The sequence below is a fragment of the Culex quinquefasciatus genome, chromosome 2 (assembly GCF_015732765.1).
Source record: "Culex quinquefasciatus strain JHB chromosome 2, VPISU_Cqui_1.0_pri_paternal, whole genome shotgun sequence".
Classification (NCBI taxonomy): Eukaryota; Metazoa; Arthropoda; class Insecta; order Diptera; family Culicidae; genus Culex; species Culex quinquefasciatus.
Genome location: NC_051862.1, coordinates 100,250,487 through 100,271,875, shown reverse-complemented (window position 1 = coordinate 100,271,875; position 21,389 = coordinate 100,250,487). Strand labels below are relative to the sequence as shown.

At 39.1% G+C, this 21,389-nt stretch overlaps 1 protein-coding gene across 1 annotated transcript in view; it reads right to left on the bottom strand.

Moving 5' to 3' along the window:
• Positions 1-21,389, bottom strand: part of LOC119767183 — a 73,381-nt gene that overhangs the window by 23,515 nt on the left and 28,477 nt on the right. The window contains exon 3 of the mRNA XM_038255123.1: positions 21,193-21,322. Coding sequence (XP_038111051.1) covers positions 21,193-21,322 — 130 coding nt within the window. The remainder of the gene's footprint in view (positions 1-21,192; positions 21,323-21,389) is intronic.

Here is a 21,389-nt window from a genome sequence, read left to right as displayed (position 1 = left end):
TTTTGTCGGATTAAGCTTCATTTTATTCAGATATAACAATCTAAGCGATCAAAATATTTGGACTGGTCTAAAGATTCAACTGAATTGATACGTGTTCATTCAGAAGTGTGCAAGTTAATCCCTAGGTGTGAATGTATAACACAAGTTATCAAAGCACATAAAATAAATCGAAAGAACACCCAAAATAAGCTTTCAGTCTGTAACTGCTGCTGCTGCTGCTGTTAAAGCTAAACCGTTCCGGTTGACGGACAATAAGCAGCGAAGAAGATTATGGCCGGGTCCGTCAAATCCTGGAAATGAGATTATATCGGATTATCAGGACGATAAAATCTTGAAGTATTTTTTATGAGTCGCATAAAATCCTCTCTCGATCGTCGCTCACCCAGCCGTCGTCGTCGTCGTCGTCGTGCGCTCGCTGAAGTTCATGAAGTGAGCTTAAAAATTTAATTGCCACCGGGGTGTTCGGCCTGACGACGACGACGACGATGCAAGATCAAAGGTTTCCGTTAAACGTATTCAGTGCATCGTAACGTTCTTGCAAACATGCTCGTTCAGCCTTATCGCACAAATCATCGCATTAGCTTTCGTACTAACCTAGTTGAACTGGGTAGAATGGAGGTCTTGTTTGACATTTTTAAATGTGTGTTCAACCCCTTTTCCATGTCAATTTAGTGGGAAAATAAAACTTAAACTGACGTAACACTGCAGGAGAAATATGCGATTGTGGGCCTTTTATCTAAAATGCTGGCCGTTACATAAAAGATGAATGAAAATGTTACTTTCGATTGCGGCGTTGATTTGTGGTATGCAAAGTCGTAGGTGGATCTCTTCTCTGTTGACTTGTGTCGGACACGTTAAGTGCATTTTCTTCGCTCTCTCTACCTTAAAAAAAAAGTCAGCGACAAAATAGACGATGGCAAGCTCGAAAATATCTTAATTCCGTTGGGCGGCATGTTCGATATCTCGTGATCCTCAAAGAAAGTGTTAAACATTTTAATTGCCAGTTTGTCTTGTCAAACACCCGTGATGGACGTTGAAGGCAGAAAGAGAGAAAAGTGTGTAGGTGAGAACGTACGAGCCATTATCTGGCTATAATCTGGTTATAATTGGTCATGGGTTACCTTTTTCCACTGAACCAAATCTAATGCTAGGGTTTCCGTTACGATGGAATAAGGGGCCTGTAATCTGATGAGCAGATTTTTTGTTTCATGTCGAAGGATCGCTACAAAAATAGTGAAACTTGGTGAAACCTAGCAATTTTTTAAACAAAAATTTATTTAGTTTTGAATTTAAGAAAAGTGGATCACACATAATTTTTACTTTATAGCTATTAATCTGATAGATTTTTTTAAACATTGGACCCAGAATACGTAAACATTAGATTTGTTTCAACGGTAATAAGTTCTTGGCTGATTACTTTTTGTTTGTTCATGCTTACTAAAATTACTTTATTCAGACTTTGTGAGAAAAGTCAAACACTACAGTTAAAAATATCGACCTCAGGTATACCCCCTGATTCGATTCCTTATGCTAAAATAAGTAACTGTGCCAATTTTCAGTTAAATCGGTTAAGGTTTAAGGGTCGCTATAGATCTTTAAAGTTTGTGAAAACACATCTTTTCATACAAAAACGTCTTTTTTAAATCTCTAATAACTCATCAGGGTTAACTCGAATTATTTTGTGATCTTCGAGTTGTTTTTTTTTATAAAATTTTACATAAGAATTCCACACATGACACATGACACCTTTTGGAGGAATTTGGTTTTGTATGCGAAAAAAAACGAAGTTGACTTTATAGCTGTCAGCCACTATTGCTAGTACCAACCACTAGTGTCTTCCTTTTATCTACAAGGACTTCGCCGCCCTGGGCTCCTAAGTGTTTGAGTACGGCACGGAGCGATGGCGCCGGATACCCATATTTACACTTAGAATTTTAGAGCGCCCGCCGCGGGATTCGAACCAGCAACCCCTGGATTGTGAGTCCAGTCCAGGTCCGATTGATCCACACGGGCGGGACGTTGTATGCATTTCCCCATATTTTTTAGCAAATTTTCCCATGCAAACTTCAACTACCAATAGGGTATTTTAACCATTAGTGGACCCCCTAGTAGAGCCGAAGCACATTTTTCACAAATTTTCAATTTTTTAAGCACTTTTTCATAACCTTTTGTACAAAACAATGAAAAATTAAGTTTTTTGAACAATTTTGACTATTTGTTTCATCAGTTTATTTGTTTTTGAGCAGAAAAATAGCCATTTGAAAAAAAAAGTTTTTTTTTTCCTGTTATGGACCCCCTTTTCCTATAGTGGACCCGGGTCCATAATCCGATTGTGGACCCGGGTCCACTATAGGCAAACTGTTATTTTTATACCAAATTTAACCGATATTTGATGTTTTGATGCATGGTGTAGGTCTAATGATAGATATAATGAATAAAAGATGGATTTTGCTCACTTTTCATCATAAAAAAAATATGTTTTGTTAACAAATTTGGCTTTAAACAACAACAAAAAACCTAACAGACATTTAAACACATTTATTTCCGAAAATGATCAGAGAAAACGTTTCAAAAACCATTGTAAACATAAAAATAATTTAAAAAAGTAATTTTGATGCAATTTTTTTTCATATTGATTGCATAAATGGTTGACCGAAACTAAAGAATAGATTTGTTTACAGTAGCTGATAAAACCACGCATGTTTATTTAAAAAATGTTTTGTTCTTGATTTATTACTATAAAATATAATTTCAAACTGCAATTATGATGCATCATTTATGTTTAATTGACTAATTATAATTTTCTAAGGCTTCAGCATTTTTGGTACTTTTAACATGAAACAGCTATATTTATACTCACAATGGAAAAAATATGCGTTTAGGTTGATAACAACAATCATTTATTCGTTTTCGTTTTCGTTTTACGGAGCAAGGTGGGGGACACGGCCTCAAGTCAGTCCAAGTCCGGTTTCTTGTGGAAAAAAAGGGTAGTGGCCGAACTAGTATTGCATACCAAATGAACACCACCGGAAGATATAGGGGATCGGGAGGGGGGAGGTGAAAGAAAATTAGTGTTGATGTGAGTAGTAAGAACTTGGATGATTTGAGCAGTTACGGTAATCTAAGTTTAACACTGAATAAAGAAAATCTGAAATTGTGATTCAAAGTAAGAAGGCCGGAATAAATTAAATTATTAGTTAATTAAATAAGAAAATGTAACTAATCGGAGATCTATACAAAAGAAACCTATGATGTATTCCAAATTTAAAGGAAATAAAAATACTAGAGAAAAAAGATGAAAACTAACTGCCGACCTGTCACGTCCGTCAATAGTCTTGTCGTACATTACAACTAGAAACAGATCTGCCAATGAAATGTTACACTTCGTTCAAATCAACTAATCATTTAAGTCCAATTATTCATCTACGGAAAACTATCTAACTTTAATCAACAACCTAAACTAAACTGTCTGAAAGTAAATTTAATCTCAAATCCCCGAATGTTTTATTATAACGCCAAATAAGGTAAAGGATCTTGTTTTTAAACCAGTCTTGCCGCTTCCAAAACCAATAAACATAAATGAACAGTTCATAAGTTGAACACTAGTAATTAAGACGACTATTTCATGCCATTCATTTCATTAGGGCATAGAGCTTTGCAAACAAGAGTGCATCTCTATTATACCTTATGTAAACTGTCATTTGAGTGAAGGAGACACACTCCTGTTCACAAAACCCATGCGCCCTTTTGAAATGTTAGGCTCCATTTGATCGTCAAGGCTCCAGTAGACCCTCGATTCGCAACAATGGTCGATACAACCATAATCCGAAAACCGTTAGTTCAACAGATTAACGAATTTTGTCCGATATCATCGCACTATTGATTGACCGAGACTCTATGGAAATTTTGACATATCAAAATGCCACGTAATAATATTTTTTTAAATAAATTTCAAAATCTATTCTATCCTACAATGCCTAGAAGAGGCCTCTGTTTCTGTTGTGAGTAAGCGCTGGTTTCAGAGTTCATTTTTCAATTTAAAAGGGTGGGAGACAACTAATTTGCTTCATGAACTCCTACTCGGCCTTGGGACCACCTCTTAAGACACTGATGTCTCCTAGCTAGGAATTAAACCTAGACACAGCGTCGAGGCCCGCTTCGCATGGCAAAAATGTTGGCTGGGGGGAAGTGATATTATCACGAAATTTTATTTTAAAGCCAACATTGCTAACGGCGTCGAGGTCCTTACTCATGCCCAAGGTGATAACAACAATCATTTATTGTATGTTTAAGAGAATTTTTTGTTAGATACACAGTTTTCTTCATTTTTGAAGGTTTAATTTACAGGGGTCCACTTTTGGAAAAGTTTGGATTTTCGTTGTCCTATATTGGACCCCCCTAATTTTTGCTCGAAAATGAGCAGTTTTTCGCTTTATTTCAGTAAAGTTCCTTAAACTTACATTATTTCGACTTGCTGAAGTTAAATAATCAGTCAAAAAATGATTGGATAGTTAATTCAATCATAAAATATAAAAGCTGTTTTGTTGTGAAAATGCTAGTGGCCATGGCTGATTTCAGATGTCGAACTCGAAACACTTATTTTGGTGAAAACATTGATTTAAATGATGCTGAACATGCCAAATAAAAGATTTGTAGACAACAACACGTTTGAAATTGTGATTTTGTTGATTTTTTCATCAAAAACCCTTCAGAGGGTCCACTATAGGAAAGGGGTCCACTAATGGATAACGTACCCTAGTAACCCTTAAACCTCAACCGATTTGACTCAAAATTGGTACAGTTATTTATTCATACCTAAAGATTCGAGGCAGGGGGTATCTCGTAAGGTTTTCCAAAAATGTCAATTTTTCTTATCACCCTAATGTACAACTATTCCCCCCCCCCTTCCTGGACAATTGTTCATACCACTTTATCACCACATCTGAAACCCGGATTGTTCCGACGGAGGCGCTGCTTCTTCAAAGCCTGCAGAACTGTTACATGCTCATGAAGGACACGGGCGGCTTGGATACTATCAGCGCATTAGCCTACATTTTCCAGGAATTCCAACCATATCTATAGGTAACCTGCTATTAAACTCCACCGTGGTAGAATCGTGTAGACCAACACCCATTTCAGCAGCACTTATCAAAAATGAAAATGCAATAAATCAAAAAGGCAGGTGATTGAACAGCTTTTCAATTAAACTCCGACCTGCTCACGAGTAAAAGTGGGGAAAAATCGATCCCACAATGAATTTATTGAATTGCATCTGCACGCACCCAACGGAATGCTTATTTTTTGTGGCAGGGCAAAGGGAAGGAAAACACATGTAGAAACGACGAGCTCCGCAGCTCTTTTCCCGTATTCTTCCGCCGCTAATCGGGCTTACCGTCCTGCAGGAGCCTTTTTATACTTTGTTTTATTTCAATTTAGTGAGATCTGCCCGGCTGCCACCATCATCCACACCACATTGCCTGGCGAATGCCACCACCATCGAGACTCCCATCAGGTTGTGAGGGCGCGCGAGCGGGTTTCATTTTAATTTATCATTAAGGTCATTAAATTAATTGAAACTGCTTCCACTAATCGTTTCATTTCGAACGGATGTTTTACGTTATGTAGTCTCGCTCGGGATGTGTAGAATAGATATGCTTTACCGCGCGCGTTTTCCTTAAGGCGAGACCGCGCAGACCGTTTTGTGGCGACATTTCACTGCACACACCATATATATTCCGGGGGTTTATGACGGTCTGACCCTCCGGCCTCCGGATGGCTTCCCGAAACAGAAGAAGAGAATTAAGACGTTCCCTTGGTCGGATTGGCCGTGATGTTGGACAATAGAACCGTGGCATGTCCTTCCTGAATATGGCCCCATTCTAGCGGGTTCCAGCAGCTGCTCATAATTGATATTAGGTCAGATGACTAACAATTATCTCGCCGCGTAGATCTCACGGGTGGTTTTTAGCTGGGATCGTAAATTATCGCCAGAGAAAGAGAGCATATGTTGGGTTGCTCTTGGTGGTGATAATCTTTTTAGTGTTTTCTAGCGTGAACGGTTTTCCCTCAAAACGAAATAATTAACGTTATTAATAAAAATGGTCGGAGTGCACGGTTTTGACCTTGATATTAGTAAGGTTTATAGAGATCAAATAGGCTGACAGCGTAATTCGTCATTTATAAATAATTAGTCCATTTAACTTGTTCTTTTGGGATGTTCGATGAAATGGTAGCATTTAAAGATCTCAGTGGAGTAGATTTCTCAGGGGACATCGACTTAAATTTTAAAAGAAAGCCGTTTGTACATTTTAATGAGACTTTTATTCTTAGACGAGTCTTGTTTTCACGAACATTGTATAGGTATTTAGGTAATTCTCTACCAACTCATGTGTTTAAAACTTACACTTGCATCTGCGATCCTGCGAGTTTCCTATTGTAGACCAGGCTTTAGAAATTTGGTGTCAAAGGGACTTTTATTTAAAATTGAACGCACGATTCGATAGCGTGCAAAATAAAAAAAACTAAATTAATCCACCTATGTGGTTGGAGCCTTCACTACAACAATGGCTGTACACAAGTTTCATCTATTTTTTAGATCCGGCTTCGAAAAAGTACATCGATATCACTTAAGTGGCCATATCTCGAGACAGGGTTGCCAGATCTTCAATGTTTTGGACTCGATGGAAAGGTCTTTTGATAACCTAACCAACGATGGGTCGGATGATGGACCCGGACATAGTTTACATACAGTTAAGTGAGATCCAAATATATGTGAAAACACATTTTTATACATAACTTTTGAACTACTTATCGAAACTTCAATCTGTATAAAACTCGATCTATGGGACCCTAAACCAAGTCGAATGCAACAAGTTCGGGTCAAATCGGTTCAGCCAGTGCCGAGAAACATGAGCTAGTTTGTTGGTCACATACATACATACACACACACATACACACACACATACACACAGACATTTGTTCAGTTTTCGATTCTGAGTCGATATGTATACATGAAGGTGGGTCTACGACGTTTTTATACGAAGTTCATTTTTAGAGCAGGATTATAGCCATACCTCAGTGAGGAAGGCAAAATATTTTAATTGAAAAAGAAACGCTAAAAAAATTTTAAAAACTCTGCCATTTTCTGTCAATCAACTGTAAATTTTTTTGGAACATGGCATTTTACGGGAAATTTAATGTACTTTTGCTACAATTCGCGTCCAATTTTAACATAAAAGTCCCTTTGACGAAAACGGACCTCGGATTCGTGATCAGGGACAAAAGTTACATCATAGGACAGAGTTTCACGCAAATCGAAGGGGGGTCGGGGCAACCTCTGTGTGAGTTGGCGGAGAATTACCCATTTCTATTCAATTTATTTGAGTTAAAGTCTAAGTGATCTAGTTTCAATCTAAGTTTCAACAAAACTAAAATAGTAAAAAGCTTAAAATGAAATATGAAAAACATACATAGATCGATTCATCGAACTTTCCCAAAAACCTCAACTATCTTGAATCCATTTGTTCTCTCCTACTAACCGTTTTCGATGCCGCGATAATTGGAACAAATGCTTCGGCGACATTCAATAATAGAGCCTTCATCAATCATTGACCAGCTTCTCCATCAGTACCACATTCGTGTAGGATGTTGTTGGCCAGAAAAAAGGTCATCTGTAGTGACAGTACGACTTTTGATATCAAAACTGTAGTGGACGAATCATAAATTGTGTCCCCGTTATCGCCCTTTTTGTTCATAATGGTGCGTTGAACACCTAGACTATATACGTTCAGAACAGTCGAGGCAAAACGCCATCACCACAAGGTTATTTATTACAAGAAATAGAAACATCACCGCAGCAGCAGCTCAGCCTCCGCAGAGATTAAGTCATATAACCTTTTCTAGACGCGATGGAAGCATGCGCTTCTATTGTACTACCGATAGCCACCTTTCAACGGGCTGCAAGTCAGCAAAAAAAAAAAAAAAAAAAATGCGAGACAAGCGTTCATGAAAAGAAGGAAAATTTACACCCAACGTCATCATCCCATAAACAAATTGACTGACTGACGACTGTTACCTTCTTGGCCGTAGCCGCAGACACATTCTTTGGTCAGAGGCTCTGAGCTGTCCGCGTGTACATTATTATTATTATTATTATTATTATTATTCCAAAAGGGCACATCTTCTCTAGCCCCGGCAGCAACGGCCTTACTCTCATCATTTTTGCCTTCCTCACTGAGGTAAGGCTATAATCCTGCTCTAAAAATGAACTTTTTATCAAAAGCTCAAAGACCCACCTTCATGTATACATATCGACTCAGAATCGAAAACTGAACAAATGTCTGTGTGTGTGTATGTGTGTGTGTATGTGTGTGTGTATGTGTGTGTGTATGTATGTATGTGACCAAAATTCTCACTGAGTTTTCTCAGCACTGGCTGAACCGATTTTGATCAAACCGGTTGCATTCGACTTGGTTCATGGTCCCATACATCGCTATTGAATTGTTTGAAGTTTCGATAACTAGTTCAAAAGTTATGTATAAAAATGTGTTTTCACATATATCCGGATCTCATTTATATGCATGTAAACGATGTCCGGATCCATCATCCGACCCATCGTTGGTTAGGTGATCGAGAGACCTTTCCAACAAGTCCACAACATTGAAGATCTGGCAACCCTGTCTCGAGTTATGACCACTTAAGTGATATTTATGTACTTTTTTGAAGCCGGATCTCACTTAAATGTATGTAAACGTTGTCCGGATCAATCATTCGACCCATTGTTGGTTAGGTAATTGAGAGACCTTTCCAACGAGTCCACAACATTGAAGATCTGGCAACCCTGTCTCGAGTTATGACCACTTAAGTGATATTTATGTACTTTTTTGAAGCCGGATCTCACTTAAATGTATGAAAACGATGTCCGGATCCATCATCCAATCCATCGTTGGTTAGGTAATCGAAAGACCTTTCCAACAAGTCCACAACATTGAAGATCTGGCAACCCTGTCTCGAGTTATGACCACTTAAGTGATATTTATGTACTTTTTTGAAGCCGGATCTCACTTAAATGTATGTAAACGTTGTCCGGATCAATCATTCGACCCATTGTTGGTTAGGTAATCGAGAGACCTTTCCAACAAGTCCACAACATTGAAGATCTGGCAACCCTGTCTCGAGTTATGACCACTTAAATGATATTTATGTACTTTTTTGAAGCCGGATCTCACTTAAATGTATGTAAACGTTGTCCGGATCCATCATTCGATCCATCGTTGGTTAGGTAATCGAGAGACCTTTCCAACAAGTCCACAACATTGAAGATCTGGCAACCCTGTCTCGAGTTATAACCACTTAAGTAAAATTTATGTACTTTTTTGAAGCCGGATCTCACTTAAATGTATGAAAACTATGTCCAGATCCATCATTCGACCCATCGTTGGTTAGGTGATCAAGAGACCTTTCCAACGAGTCCACAACATTGAAGATCTGGCAACCCTGTCTCGAGTTATAACCACTTAAGTGATATTTATGTACTTTTTTGAAGCCGGATCTCACTTAAATGTATGTAAACGTTGTCCGGATCCATCATTCGACCCATCGTTGGTTAGGTTATCGAGAGACCTTTCCAACAAGTCCACAACATTGAAGATCTGGCAACCCTGTCTCGAGTTATGACCACTTAAGTGATATTTATGTACTTTTTTGAAGCCGGATCTCACTTAAATGTATGTAAATGTTGTCCGGATCCATCATTCGACCAACCGTTGGTTAGGTAATCGAGAGACCTTTCCAACAAGTCCACAACATTGAAGATCTGGCAACCCTGTCTCGAGTTATGACCACTTAAATGATATTTATGTACTTTTTTGAAGCCGGATCTCACTTAAATGTATGTAAACGTTGTCCGGATCCATCATTCGATCCATCGTTGGTTAGGTAATCGAGAGACCTTTCCAACAAGTCCACAACATTGAAGATCTGGCAACCCTGTCTCGAGTTATAACCACTTAAGTAAAATTTATGTACTTTTTTGAAGCCGGATCTCACTTAAATGTATGAAAACTATGTCCAGATCCATCATCCAACCCATCGTTGGTTAGGTGATCAAGAGACCTTTCCAACGAGTCCACAACATTGAAGATCTGGCAACCCTGTCTCGAGTTATAACCACTTAAGTGATATTTATGTACTTTTTTGAAGCCGGATCTCACTTAAATGTATGTAAACGTTGTCCGGATCCATCATTCGACCCATCGTTGGTTAGGTTATCAAGAGACCTTTCCAACGAGTCCACAACATTGAAGATCTGGCAACCCTGTCTCGAGTTATGACCACTTAAGTGATATTTATGTACTTTTTTGAAGCCGGATCTCACTTAAATGTATGTAAACGTTGTCCGGATCCATCATTCGACCCATCGTTGGTTAGGTAATTGTCTGCCTGTGTGGATCAATCGGACCGCGCACTGGACTCACAATCCAGAGGTCGCCGGTTCGAATCCCGGGGCGGACGCAAAAAATTCTAAGTGTAAATATAGGTATTCGGTGCCCTCTCCCCGTGCCCATACCTTCACACTTAGGAGACCCGGGAGGCGGAGTCTTGTCGCAAAAAGAACGATACACGCCTGTGGATCCGTTGACGAAACCGCAAGGTTTAAGAGGGCCACATTATAAGGTGTTACGTCGATTCCGTTTTTGGTTAGGTAATCGAAAGACCTTTCCAACAAGTCCACAACATTGAAGATCTGGCAACCCTGTCTCGAGTTATGACCACTTAAGTGATATTTATGTACTTTTTTGAAGCCGGATCTCACTTAAATGTATGAAAACGATGTCCGGATCCATCATCCAACCCATTGTTGGTTAGGTGATCGAGAGACCTTTCCAACAAGTCCACAACATTGAAGATCTGGCAACCCTGTCTCGAGTTATGACCACTTAAGTGATATTTATGTACTTTTTTGAAGCCGGATCTCACTTAAATGTATGTAAACGTTGTCCGGATCCATCATTCGACCCATCGTTGGTTAGGTTATCAAGAGACCTTTCCAACAAGTCCACAACATTGAAGATCTGGCAACCCTGTCTCGAGTTATGACCACTTAAGTGATATTTATGTACTTTTTTGCCGGATCTCACTTAAATGTATGTAAACGTTGTCCGGATCCATCATTCGACCCATCGTTGGTTAGGTAATCGAGAGACCTTTCCAACAAGTCCACAACATTGAAGATCTGGCAACCCTGTCTCGAGTTATGACCACTTAAGTGATATTTATGTACTTTTTTGAAGCCGGATCTCACTTAAATGTATGAAAACGATGTCCGGATCCATCATCCGACCCATCGTTGGTTAGGTAATCGAGAGACCTTTCCAACGAGTCCACAACATTGATGATCTGGCAACCATGTTTCGAGTGATGACCACTTTAGTTATATCTGTGTACTTATTTTTCTGGATCTAAAAAAAAATAGCTAGCAAACCACTTATATTCAATATGAGGAAGGCATCAACCACATAGGTGGATTAAGTTAGTTTTTTAAATTAATCATACTTAAACTGACAGTTAAGCCCCTATGGAAAACTAATGGCTCAAGGGAAAAGAGCAATTTATCGACGCAGTGAATATGCCATTTGGCACCTGAGGGAATAGTTTCCTTTACCAACGGTGCATCGCCATTGCTCCCTGTACAAACGAGATTGCTTCCGAGAGAGGTGGTGAAAGCGATTTTCCACATTATAATTCAATTTGCCTGGCAAATTCTCGCCGGGCTTTGTTTTTTGTTTCGTTTCCACACCGTAGCAGATATCTTCTTTGGTGTTCCGGCCTAAACACCGGCTGTCGCAGAAGGATTTTATGATTTTTTGCCCTTTTTTGTTTTTTTTTCGGGTTCGAGTTTGCCACCTTTCAGTAATCCCCTTTGTCATTCCCGCTTTACCTGGGCATCAAGAGTGATCTATCGGTTTAGAGTTCCTTCTGTCAACTTCCTGCTTTTCGCTATTTTTTCACTACCAACTAGTGATCTAGTGATCAAAATATTAGATACATTCTGTACTTTCACAAGATACGTGATTAGTCCCAAAAAGAAGAGTTAAGGGAAGTAGCGACTGATTTATTTTTTGTATCTTCTTTTAAAAATAATAGACACAATGTGTGGCAGCAGGAAACGAGGAGAGAGTAATATGCGAAAGAGCAGCCGCATTGTCAAAGGGAAATGCTGGCCTTTGTTACCGCAGCGTTTTGTCCAAATAAAACAAATTATAAATTATTCATAGAAATGGGATTATGAAGCGTTCGTCGTTCTGTGCTGTGGCTTAAAACTTTAATCCCTTTCTCCACCCGTTACATTTTGGCTGAATGGGCTTTGATGATGTCTACATTCGACCAACTCGCACTTTGCCGGAATTTGCATCCGATTCTGAGCCCAAATAGACTGGGGTTATTTAGAGAGAAAGAAAGATCACCTGGGATCACTGGAAGTGGCTTAAAAATCAATTGTATCGAATGCCTGCCAGGTAGGTCGACGAGTTTGATTCGAAATGCGACATATTTTGTCCAACATTCTCGATTTCAGTCCTGAATTCTTTGGTATTGGCAACGAATAGATTCATAAGATAGTCAGATTGAATTGGACAGATGTTTAAATTTTGACCTAATTTTGCAATACTGAAAAAATCGAATTTTGCACACCACAAGTGAGTAGTTTCACGTAGGAATTGCAAAAAGTTAGTTTTTTGTTCTATAAAACTTAATAAAACTCTTTAGTCGCGATATTTTAACACGTAACTGTATGCGTTTTTCATTTTCCCCAGATGTATGTAAAAACTGGGACAAGCATCAACATCAAAGATAAAAAAAGTTAGGCGAGCATGGTTAGCAACAATTTCTCAGATGTAGTTTGTCATGGACGATTTTCAAAATCATACAGATACCAAATAAGCGTGTTTATATCAAAAATAATGTGTATAATACAATATAATGATAGTTTTTTTCCCTTAATAAATACAACAGCGTGAACAACGAAAGTTTGAGGCTAATCTTGTTCAATCAAGTCAATTGAACAAAAAAATAATTTAAAAAAACACTGCCGCTCAGAAAAATCAATACTTCAATTCAAACTCTAAAACGAAAATAAACACCGTATCGAACTAATACAGATGGGTAATTCTCTACCAACTCACACGAAATCGGGAAAAGTTGCCCCGACCCCTCTTCGATTTGCGTGAAACTTTGTCCTAAGGGGTAACTTTTGTCCCTGATCACGAATCCGAGGTCCGTTTTTTGATATCTCGTGACGGAGGGGCGGTACGACTTCCATTTTGAACATGCGAAAAAGATGTGTTTTTCAACAATTTGCAGCCTGAAACGGTGATGAGATAGAAATTTGGTGTCAAAGGGACTTTTATGTAAAATTAGACGCCCGATTTGATGGCGTACTCAGAATTCCGAAAACGTATTTTTCATCGAAAAACACTAAAAAGTTTTAAAATTCTCCCATTTTCCGTTACTCGACTGTAAAAATTTTGGAACATGTCATTTTATGGAAATTTAATGTACTTTTCGAATCTACATTGTCCCAGAAGGGTCATTTTTCATTTAGAACAAAATTTTTCATTTTAAAATTTCGTGTTTTTCTAACTTTGCAGGGTTATTTTTAGAGTGTAACAATGTTCTACAAAGTTGTAGAGCAGACAATTACAAAAATTTTGATGTATAGACATAAGGGGTTTGCTTATAAACATCACGAGTTATCGCGATTTTACGAAAAAAAGTTTTGAAAAAGTTAATTTTTGCGTTTCTCTTTGTTTCGTCGTCCGTGTTCTGTCGCGGGTGACCATGAATGGCCATGATCGATGACGACCAACTTTTTCAAAACTTTTTTCGTAAAATCGCGATAACTCGTGATGGTTATAAGCAAACCCTTATGTCTATACATCAAAATTTTTGTAATTGTCTGCTCTACAACTTTGTAGAACATTGTTACACTCTAAAAATAACCCTGCAAAGTTAGAAAAACACGAAATTTTAAAATGAAAAATTTTGTTCTAAATGAAAAATGACCCTTCTGGGACAATGTAGATTCGAAAAGTACATTAAATTTCCCATAAAATGACATGTTCCAAAATTTTACAGTCGAGTAACGGAAAATGGGAGAATTTTTAAAACTTTTTTAGTGTTTTTTCGATAAAAATACGTTTATTCGAATTCTGAGTACGCCATCAAATCGGGCGTCTAATTTTACACAAAAGTCCCTTTGACACCAAATTTCTATCTCATCACCGTTTCAGGCTGCAAATTATTGAAAAACACCTCTTTTCACATGTTCAAAAATGGAAGGGGTCGTACCGCCCCTCCGTCACGAGATATCAAAAAACGGACCTCGGATTCGTGATCAGGGACAAAAGTTACCCCTTAGGACAAAGTTTCACGCAAATCGAAGAGGGGTCGGGGCAACTGCTGTGTGAGTTGGCGGAGAATTACCCAGATATTTCTATCCTATTTGAACAAGCGCCACCACCTTCACTTAAATGCTTAAATGAAAAGAAAAACGGTTATATTTGATCATCTTGCATTCCGGGGAATTTTTCGAACAATCGAAAACAAAATATTATTGTGTGTGCTCCTTCTTCTGCTCGAGAGGCCCCCTCTGGAGTAGCGCGGAAAGCCCTTTATTGAATTGTATATTGAAAAGTTTCCTCCTCCTAGGACTCTTACAAAATAGCATATCATCGTCGCGATTGATCCTACCCGGTGTGTGTGTGTGTGGTGTGTGGCAACATTGAGCAGGTTATCGCCGTGTAAAGTGGTGGTCATGGATCAACACGAACCCGTACAAAAGCAAATAAGTTTCAGGATAACGCGAAGGAATTGTTTCGATAGGGTGGTTCACAAAAGACTCGCTTAAATTTTTGAGATTTGTGGTTAGTTTATATGTTTTAACTGTGTTTTAAAGCTGCAATAAGTTTTGATAAATTATTACATTGTTGTAATTTTATAAATAAGCAGAAAAATTAGAATTAAAAAAAACCTTGCGATGCTAATAATTATGATGGTTTAAAATATTAAAAAATAATTTGGTAGAACTCAATGAGGGTAGAAATATCAGAGTTGTTTACCCCCAACAACGGTTTTTGTATAGTCGAAGTTGTAGTTCAGCTCAAGTTCGGTTAAAGTTTAATATTTGTGTTTGATCGTTTAGCAAAACGATGTTTTCCTAGTAATTGTTTTGACGAGAGAGCTGAAAGCGACGAAGGAAAAACATATATATGGGACGAAAGAGCAAAAAACGAGTCGGAGTTCTTTAGAGCGATCTTGAACCATGAAAAAGCCGCCAAAACCAACGGCTCCGGTGGGATCATTTGCCAATTACGTAGTATTTTCCTAAGTCTAAGGAAAAAAAGATTTTATGAAATTAATCATGTTAATTTTTCATCCAAGTTAAAATTAAAAATAAGGCTTGATTAAAAATAAATTGAGTATACTATCAGCACACAAACATCCGCTTGATGAATAAGATACGACATTTATGGACGGTTCCAGACCGATTGACCGCCTGCATCGGCTCAAGTGGAGTCGAGGTAGGTGTTTGTCGATGATGTACGGTACAGGTCGTCGTGTTTGTTTATGGCATTCCATTCAACCAGCCAGCGAGCGCTTACAATCAGCTGAAATAGGTAGAAAACAAATATCGTGCAGTTTTATTTACGAAGTTGGAAAAGGCTCGCACAGGTTGAGCTATAATAATAAAAGACCAAATAGGCTTTGATAAGTCGCCGATTGCTTAGTGCGATATGATGTGCGATACCTGCGGCAGGCTCGTCCCCTCATCGAAGAGATGAGATGTTCGAAACATGAAAGATGCTGAGCTGATGAGATGCAATGGACTCCAGGGCAGGTTGCGGGAATCTTGGGAAACGGTAATTTATTTGGCAGTGAGGTCGATTCTATGCTTTCCAAGGGTTAATGGAGCCTAATGCAATAAAGTGCTACATAGATATATAGTAACAAAGGTTTGCACCGTCATCTTGATCCTCCTCATCGTCAGAGTTGCATCCAAGACTTGGCTCGAAAGCGCACATGCACCTCCACCTCACAAACGACTGGCACACGCTGTATCAGGAACGTTGATCAAAGCTCGGCACAATTTAACCTCTTAATTTTCTTCACTCATTCCAAAAGATCATCACAGATCATGTTATCTCATATTTTCCCCCTTTCCACTCCCTTGCATTCTACTCCCGCCTGTGTGAGAATTTTGCTAGCGATATTGGTATAGGGAGGTAGTCAGCTGGCTTAACTTTACCAGCACGCGGCATCTTTGATAAAACATGTGAATTGGTAAAATTTAAGAGGAGGTTCCGAATCTTGCAGATTGGCCAATCTCGAACGCCTACTAATTATGGTATATGGAGCTTGAATACCTCGAATTGATTGTGAAATCTGTACAACAGGTAAAGAAAAGAAAATCATACTGATATGATTTTGAGGAAGCTTTTTTAAGGAGCATCGATTTCAATGCATTGTTCATTATGATGGTAAGGGCTGAGCTGAATGAATGAATGAATAAATCTCATACCCGCCGGCGGCTTGGTCCAGTTCACAGGTGTTCGCTTAATCAAACAGTTCGTCATCTTATGTTCAGTAAAACGACCGGGGTAGTACCCTACAACGTATTTAGTGAAGTTTGCGTTGTTTGTCTTCAGTGATGTGGATGTATGTTAGAATATGTGTTCGAGTTTTTGACATAGAAAAGGAACGTGCTCACCGGTGTTCAAACCCCGAAATGTTTATCCTTGAAATCTGTGCACCAGACCAGTTTCCAGCAGCCAATCTTCAGTTCTTCAGCTTGCGATCTTCAAAGATTGCTTAAACAATGCTTGACTGTCCGCAGCTGCAAGTTCTGTCCATGATCATTGAAAGTGAGCTTGACAGGATCCACAGGAGCGATTCTCCTCATGATCGCTTCATAAATTCAGCCGTCCTGTTACGATCATGAAGGAGCCTGGTCCGGTGGTGTGGAAGGAGTCACGCATTTTTATACGGATGGCATCTGTTTGAAAAATCGAGCTTCACCACAGGATCCACAGGAACCACCAAGTAATCTCCGCAAATTCCGAAACCACTGGTCATATCCAAAAATGTTCGCGTTGATTTCAAATACTGTTGAAAAACTATTCTTTCTAAAAACTGATCGAAAAACGACCGCAGAAAAAACACGTCTCAGAGGATTTTCTTGTGATATGATCTTATAATACCCAAGAGATTTTTTTACATCAAACTTTTATAACCGTCAACTGGGGCGAATCGGGACAATAGTCTGGATTGGGACAACAGTTCCTTCGAAGTGTCCTTATGATGGTAAGGGCTGAGCTGTAAGTTTACTTGACTTGTTTAAACCACCCACAACAAGCGGTTCGTCGCTTTTCATACAATCCAAAAAATGCATGCAAAATGTGGGAGTAGCGAACAGCACTAATTCTCCATACAAACTTTGGAGAAAAACCATTCGGCCCTGTCTGAATATTTTTGAAAAATTCAAAGTGCATGTGTTTCTAGGGACCTCAACCTTCATGCTTCCCCTCGAGTTGAGCCTGCGCAGAAATTTTGTTGGACGGTGTAATCAAACATACTTTATGTGTTTTCCAGGTTGCCTAGTTCAAACTGCATTGAGAATAAAAATTAACCATAAATCCATAATCTTTAAATAAAAATAACTTCAACAGCAGCATCAAATGCATGCTTTGTGAATAAAAATTAACGGCTTAAAAATTATGCGGGAAATGTCTTTACAGCAGTACCGGAGAAGCTCCTGGGAAGAAAATCCCATGTCTCCTTTAAAACAGTCTTTACCTTTGTCACGCATTGGAGAAGGGAGTCAATGTGTTGAGCAATGCTGTTAATCGTTGAAATCAACGGCGTTTATATCATCGATGTCGTTGATCGTTGATTTAAACGTAATCGTAATCGCAGCCATCGTTGATTAATTCGTCAACGTCAACGGAGTCGTTGATTTAAACGGCGTTGATCAACGCGTTGACTATCGATAATCAACGGCGTTCTTTTATAGTTTTCTAGAGTTTTTTGAGGAAAGAACGATTTTTTCATTAATGTATTGATTGGGAAACATTCTTAAATAGATGTGACATGGTTGTTCGGGGATCCGGGTGTACCAAGATGACCGAAGTGACCGGATTTTAAACGTAATTTAAGGGCTAGCTAATTACTGGTCACTTCCATCTCCACTTTGGTCCAACCAGGATTTTTCTTATGTAAGTAACACCGAGGACGGACTATTGGGAACCGAGATATGGTCGGATTAACACCGGAATTATTGTTCCGGCGGGTTCAGTAAGAGTCTCGCGAGGCTAAATAACGACTGAATTTGTTTTTCTATGATACAATACCAAATTTCACCCATGTTCCAGAACCCAGATTGAGATCGGCCAAGATGTCAAACTTCATAACAGACCGGAGTAGCTTCCTGCTAGTATTCAAAGAGTAAACAAAATATTTATGACCTACTGCGATCGGTTTTCGGCACCACACGGAAGATTTATCTCTTGGGGTTGCTATCGAAACTCATTGATCACCCACAGTAGGCTACTCCGGTCTGTCATGAAGTTTGACATCTTGGAGAATCTCAATCTGGGTTCTGGAACATGGGTCATGTGGTTAATTCAGTATTGCATCACAGAAAAACAAATTCTGTCGTTATTTATTCACGCGAGACTCTCACTGAACCGGTCGGAACAATAATTACGGTATTAATCCGACCATTTCTCGGTTCTCAATTGTCCATCCTCGGTGTCATTTATATAAGAAAAATCCTGGAAGGACTAGGGAACCAAAGTGGAGATGGAAGTGACCAGCAATTAGCTAGGGTTTAAATTACGTTTAATATCCGGTCACTTCGGTCCTCTTGGTAAACCCGGATCGCCGAACAACCATGTCAAATCTATTTAAGAATGTTTCCCAATCAATACATCTTTGAAAAAATCGTTCTTTCCTCAAAAAACTCTAGAAAACTAAAAAAGAACTCCGTTAATCAACGCGTTGATTATCAATAATCAACGCGTTGATCAACGCCGTTTAAATCAACGACTCCGTTGACGTTGACGATTAAATCAACGATGGCTGCGATTACGATTACGTTTAAATCAACGATCAACGACATCGATGACGTTGATTCAACGATTAACAGCATTGGTGTTGAGAATCTGTTCTGGTATTTCTAAGCAACCTGAGCTAATGAAATTACCACATACACATGGCGATACCTAGTCTTCAATTTTAGTGATTCGACAGTTTGCCCATCTCAAACATGTAATATTAAATAACTTATTTGAAAAACTTGTTTGATACATAATGTATGTGGTTAATTTATTAATTTATTATTTTCTTAAAAGTCAGCCTAAACATAATTTACGTTGATTGAAAACATCTGACGTGAAGGAGTTTGATTCAATAAAAAAAACATATGAAGAAATCGGCTTATGCAACCGGCGAGGTAAAACCGAGTCGATTTGAAAAATATCCAAGTACATGATAATAAAATGTGATAGGCTTGTTCTCCCACCTACTCCTATGTGAAATCTGGCCATAAATTGTAAGTCCTACATGTTTATTCATCAAGTTACAAGTCTCTGGAACCACGCGCCGTAAATCAGCGGCACGTGTGCACTAATAGCAAGCAGATAATAAATTAATTGATGCGCTTCATTTCGCTGCCGCGCCAACAACATTACTTAAGCGGGCGCTGAGCGGGTGATAATTGCGCTAACAGGTGGCAACGATGACATCTGGATCCCTCACATCACAGCACGGCTCTTGAGTTTTGATTGCTCCCGTGTGTTTTACCTTTTTCTCGCCATCAATTTGAGAAATAATCTATTTATACTGCTGCAGAGCCGCAACATTAGCGTTAATTTATTCGATATCTAGATCACTAGTCAGGAGCTCCCCCTGGCGAACCTCGTGATGGATGCTCCTCATCGGGCGGCATGCCGCGGCGCGTAAAGTGTTTTATTGCGGCAGTGATACGAAAACATATGAAAACAAACAAACACTTTCTGGCGCGTAGCAGCAGCAGCAGCATGCCATGCCGTTGACGAAGACTATGACTTGCACAAGAAGAGTTACTGGTTGCACAAGCAAATAGTAGGCACAGTATCGGGTTCGTTCTGTCCCGTGGCAGATCCCATGGCCTCCCTGATGTATAACATAATTAGTTCCAATACTTTGATTGGAATACAGCCGAGGGGATGCGCTCACGCAACGCCTGCCTTGTGGACAGAGAGCATTCCGGGTGGTGAGGCAAGGAAGATACGCTACACCAAATCGCGTGAGGAAATTGGCACAGACTAAAAACGAAAATCGAGGAGAGAGAGCAAACAAAAAAAAAAAAAAACAACCAAAACCGATGCATCTGTGTGTGGTGGATTTTCGGAAACCTCCCAGAAGTGCAGATTCTCGAAATTGCAGACATTTCATTAGACACCAGACCATCCTTCAGCCTGCCAACCAATGGAAGTCGTCGGCACACACAAAACAACACAAATCCGTCGCAGCACGCGATGGTGTGTGTTTTTTTTATGGTCACACGCACAACACTTGGCACTTTCGAACTAAATGACTTAATGTTTTAACACCATTCCATTATCGTCATCGGTGTTCTGCTGCCCCTGTTCGCAAGAGTGTCTTATTTGCCAAAGCATAGCATGCTGAGAGAAGCGGGAATACAATTTTGATCGTTCATAAAGCACGATTTATTTGAGAAACACTCAAGTTATGTAAGCTTGATCAAAAATTAACTAACAGAATAAGACAATACTACAATGTATGTGATTTGATGGTCACTTTGTTTGCCATTGATCTTGCGTTCGGGTGTAGCTACAAACGTTTTATTTCCTCTCCCTCCAAAAGTATACAGAATCATTTAAAAATAACCAATTGAAACGCAAACAGCCCATGAATTAGCATGTTACTTGAACTTCTTATCATTCATTGTTCCATTATCAGAAGAGCGATATGTGTAGGATGTCATTCATTTCGCGTCAGTTTTGAGTTTGATTGTTCCGCGTATTATGAATGACCAGTGCCGGTATGCGTGGGTGGGTGATGGGTTCGCAATGTCACAAGTCAATGAAAATTGGTTCCAAAAAGGTGTGTGTTTGTTTTTTGATGGGTACTCACGTGGACGACCACTTTGTCCGTTGTCGTCTGCAAAGACAGTGCCATTTTTTGCTGCTATCCGAACAAACTTTGATGAGCAAGCCGATTGAAGATACATGTATTCGGGTGTTGCTCCCGCAATCATCACCACCTGAAATAGATAAATGAGAGATGGGAGCTACTTGAAAATTTGCTTCAAACGGGTTTTCTTATAAATG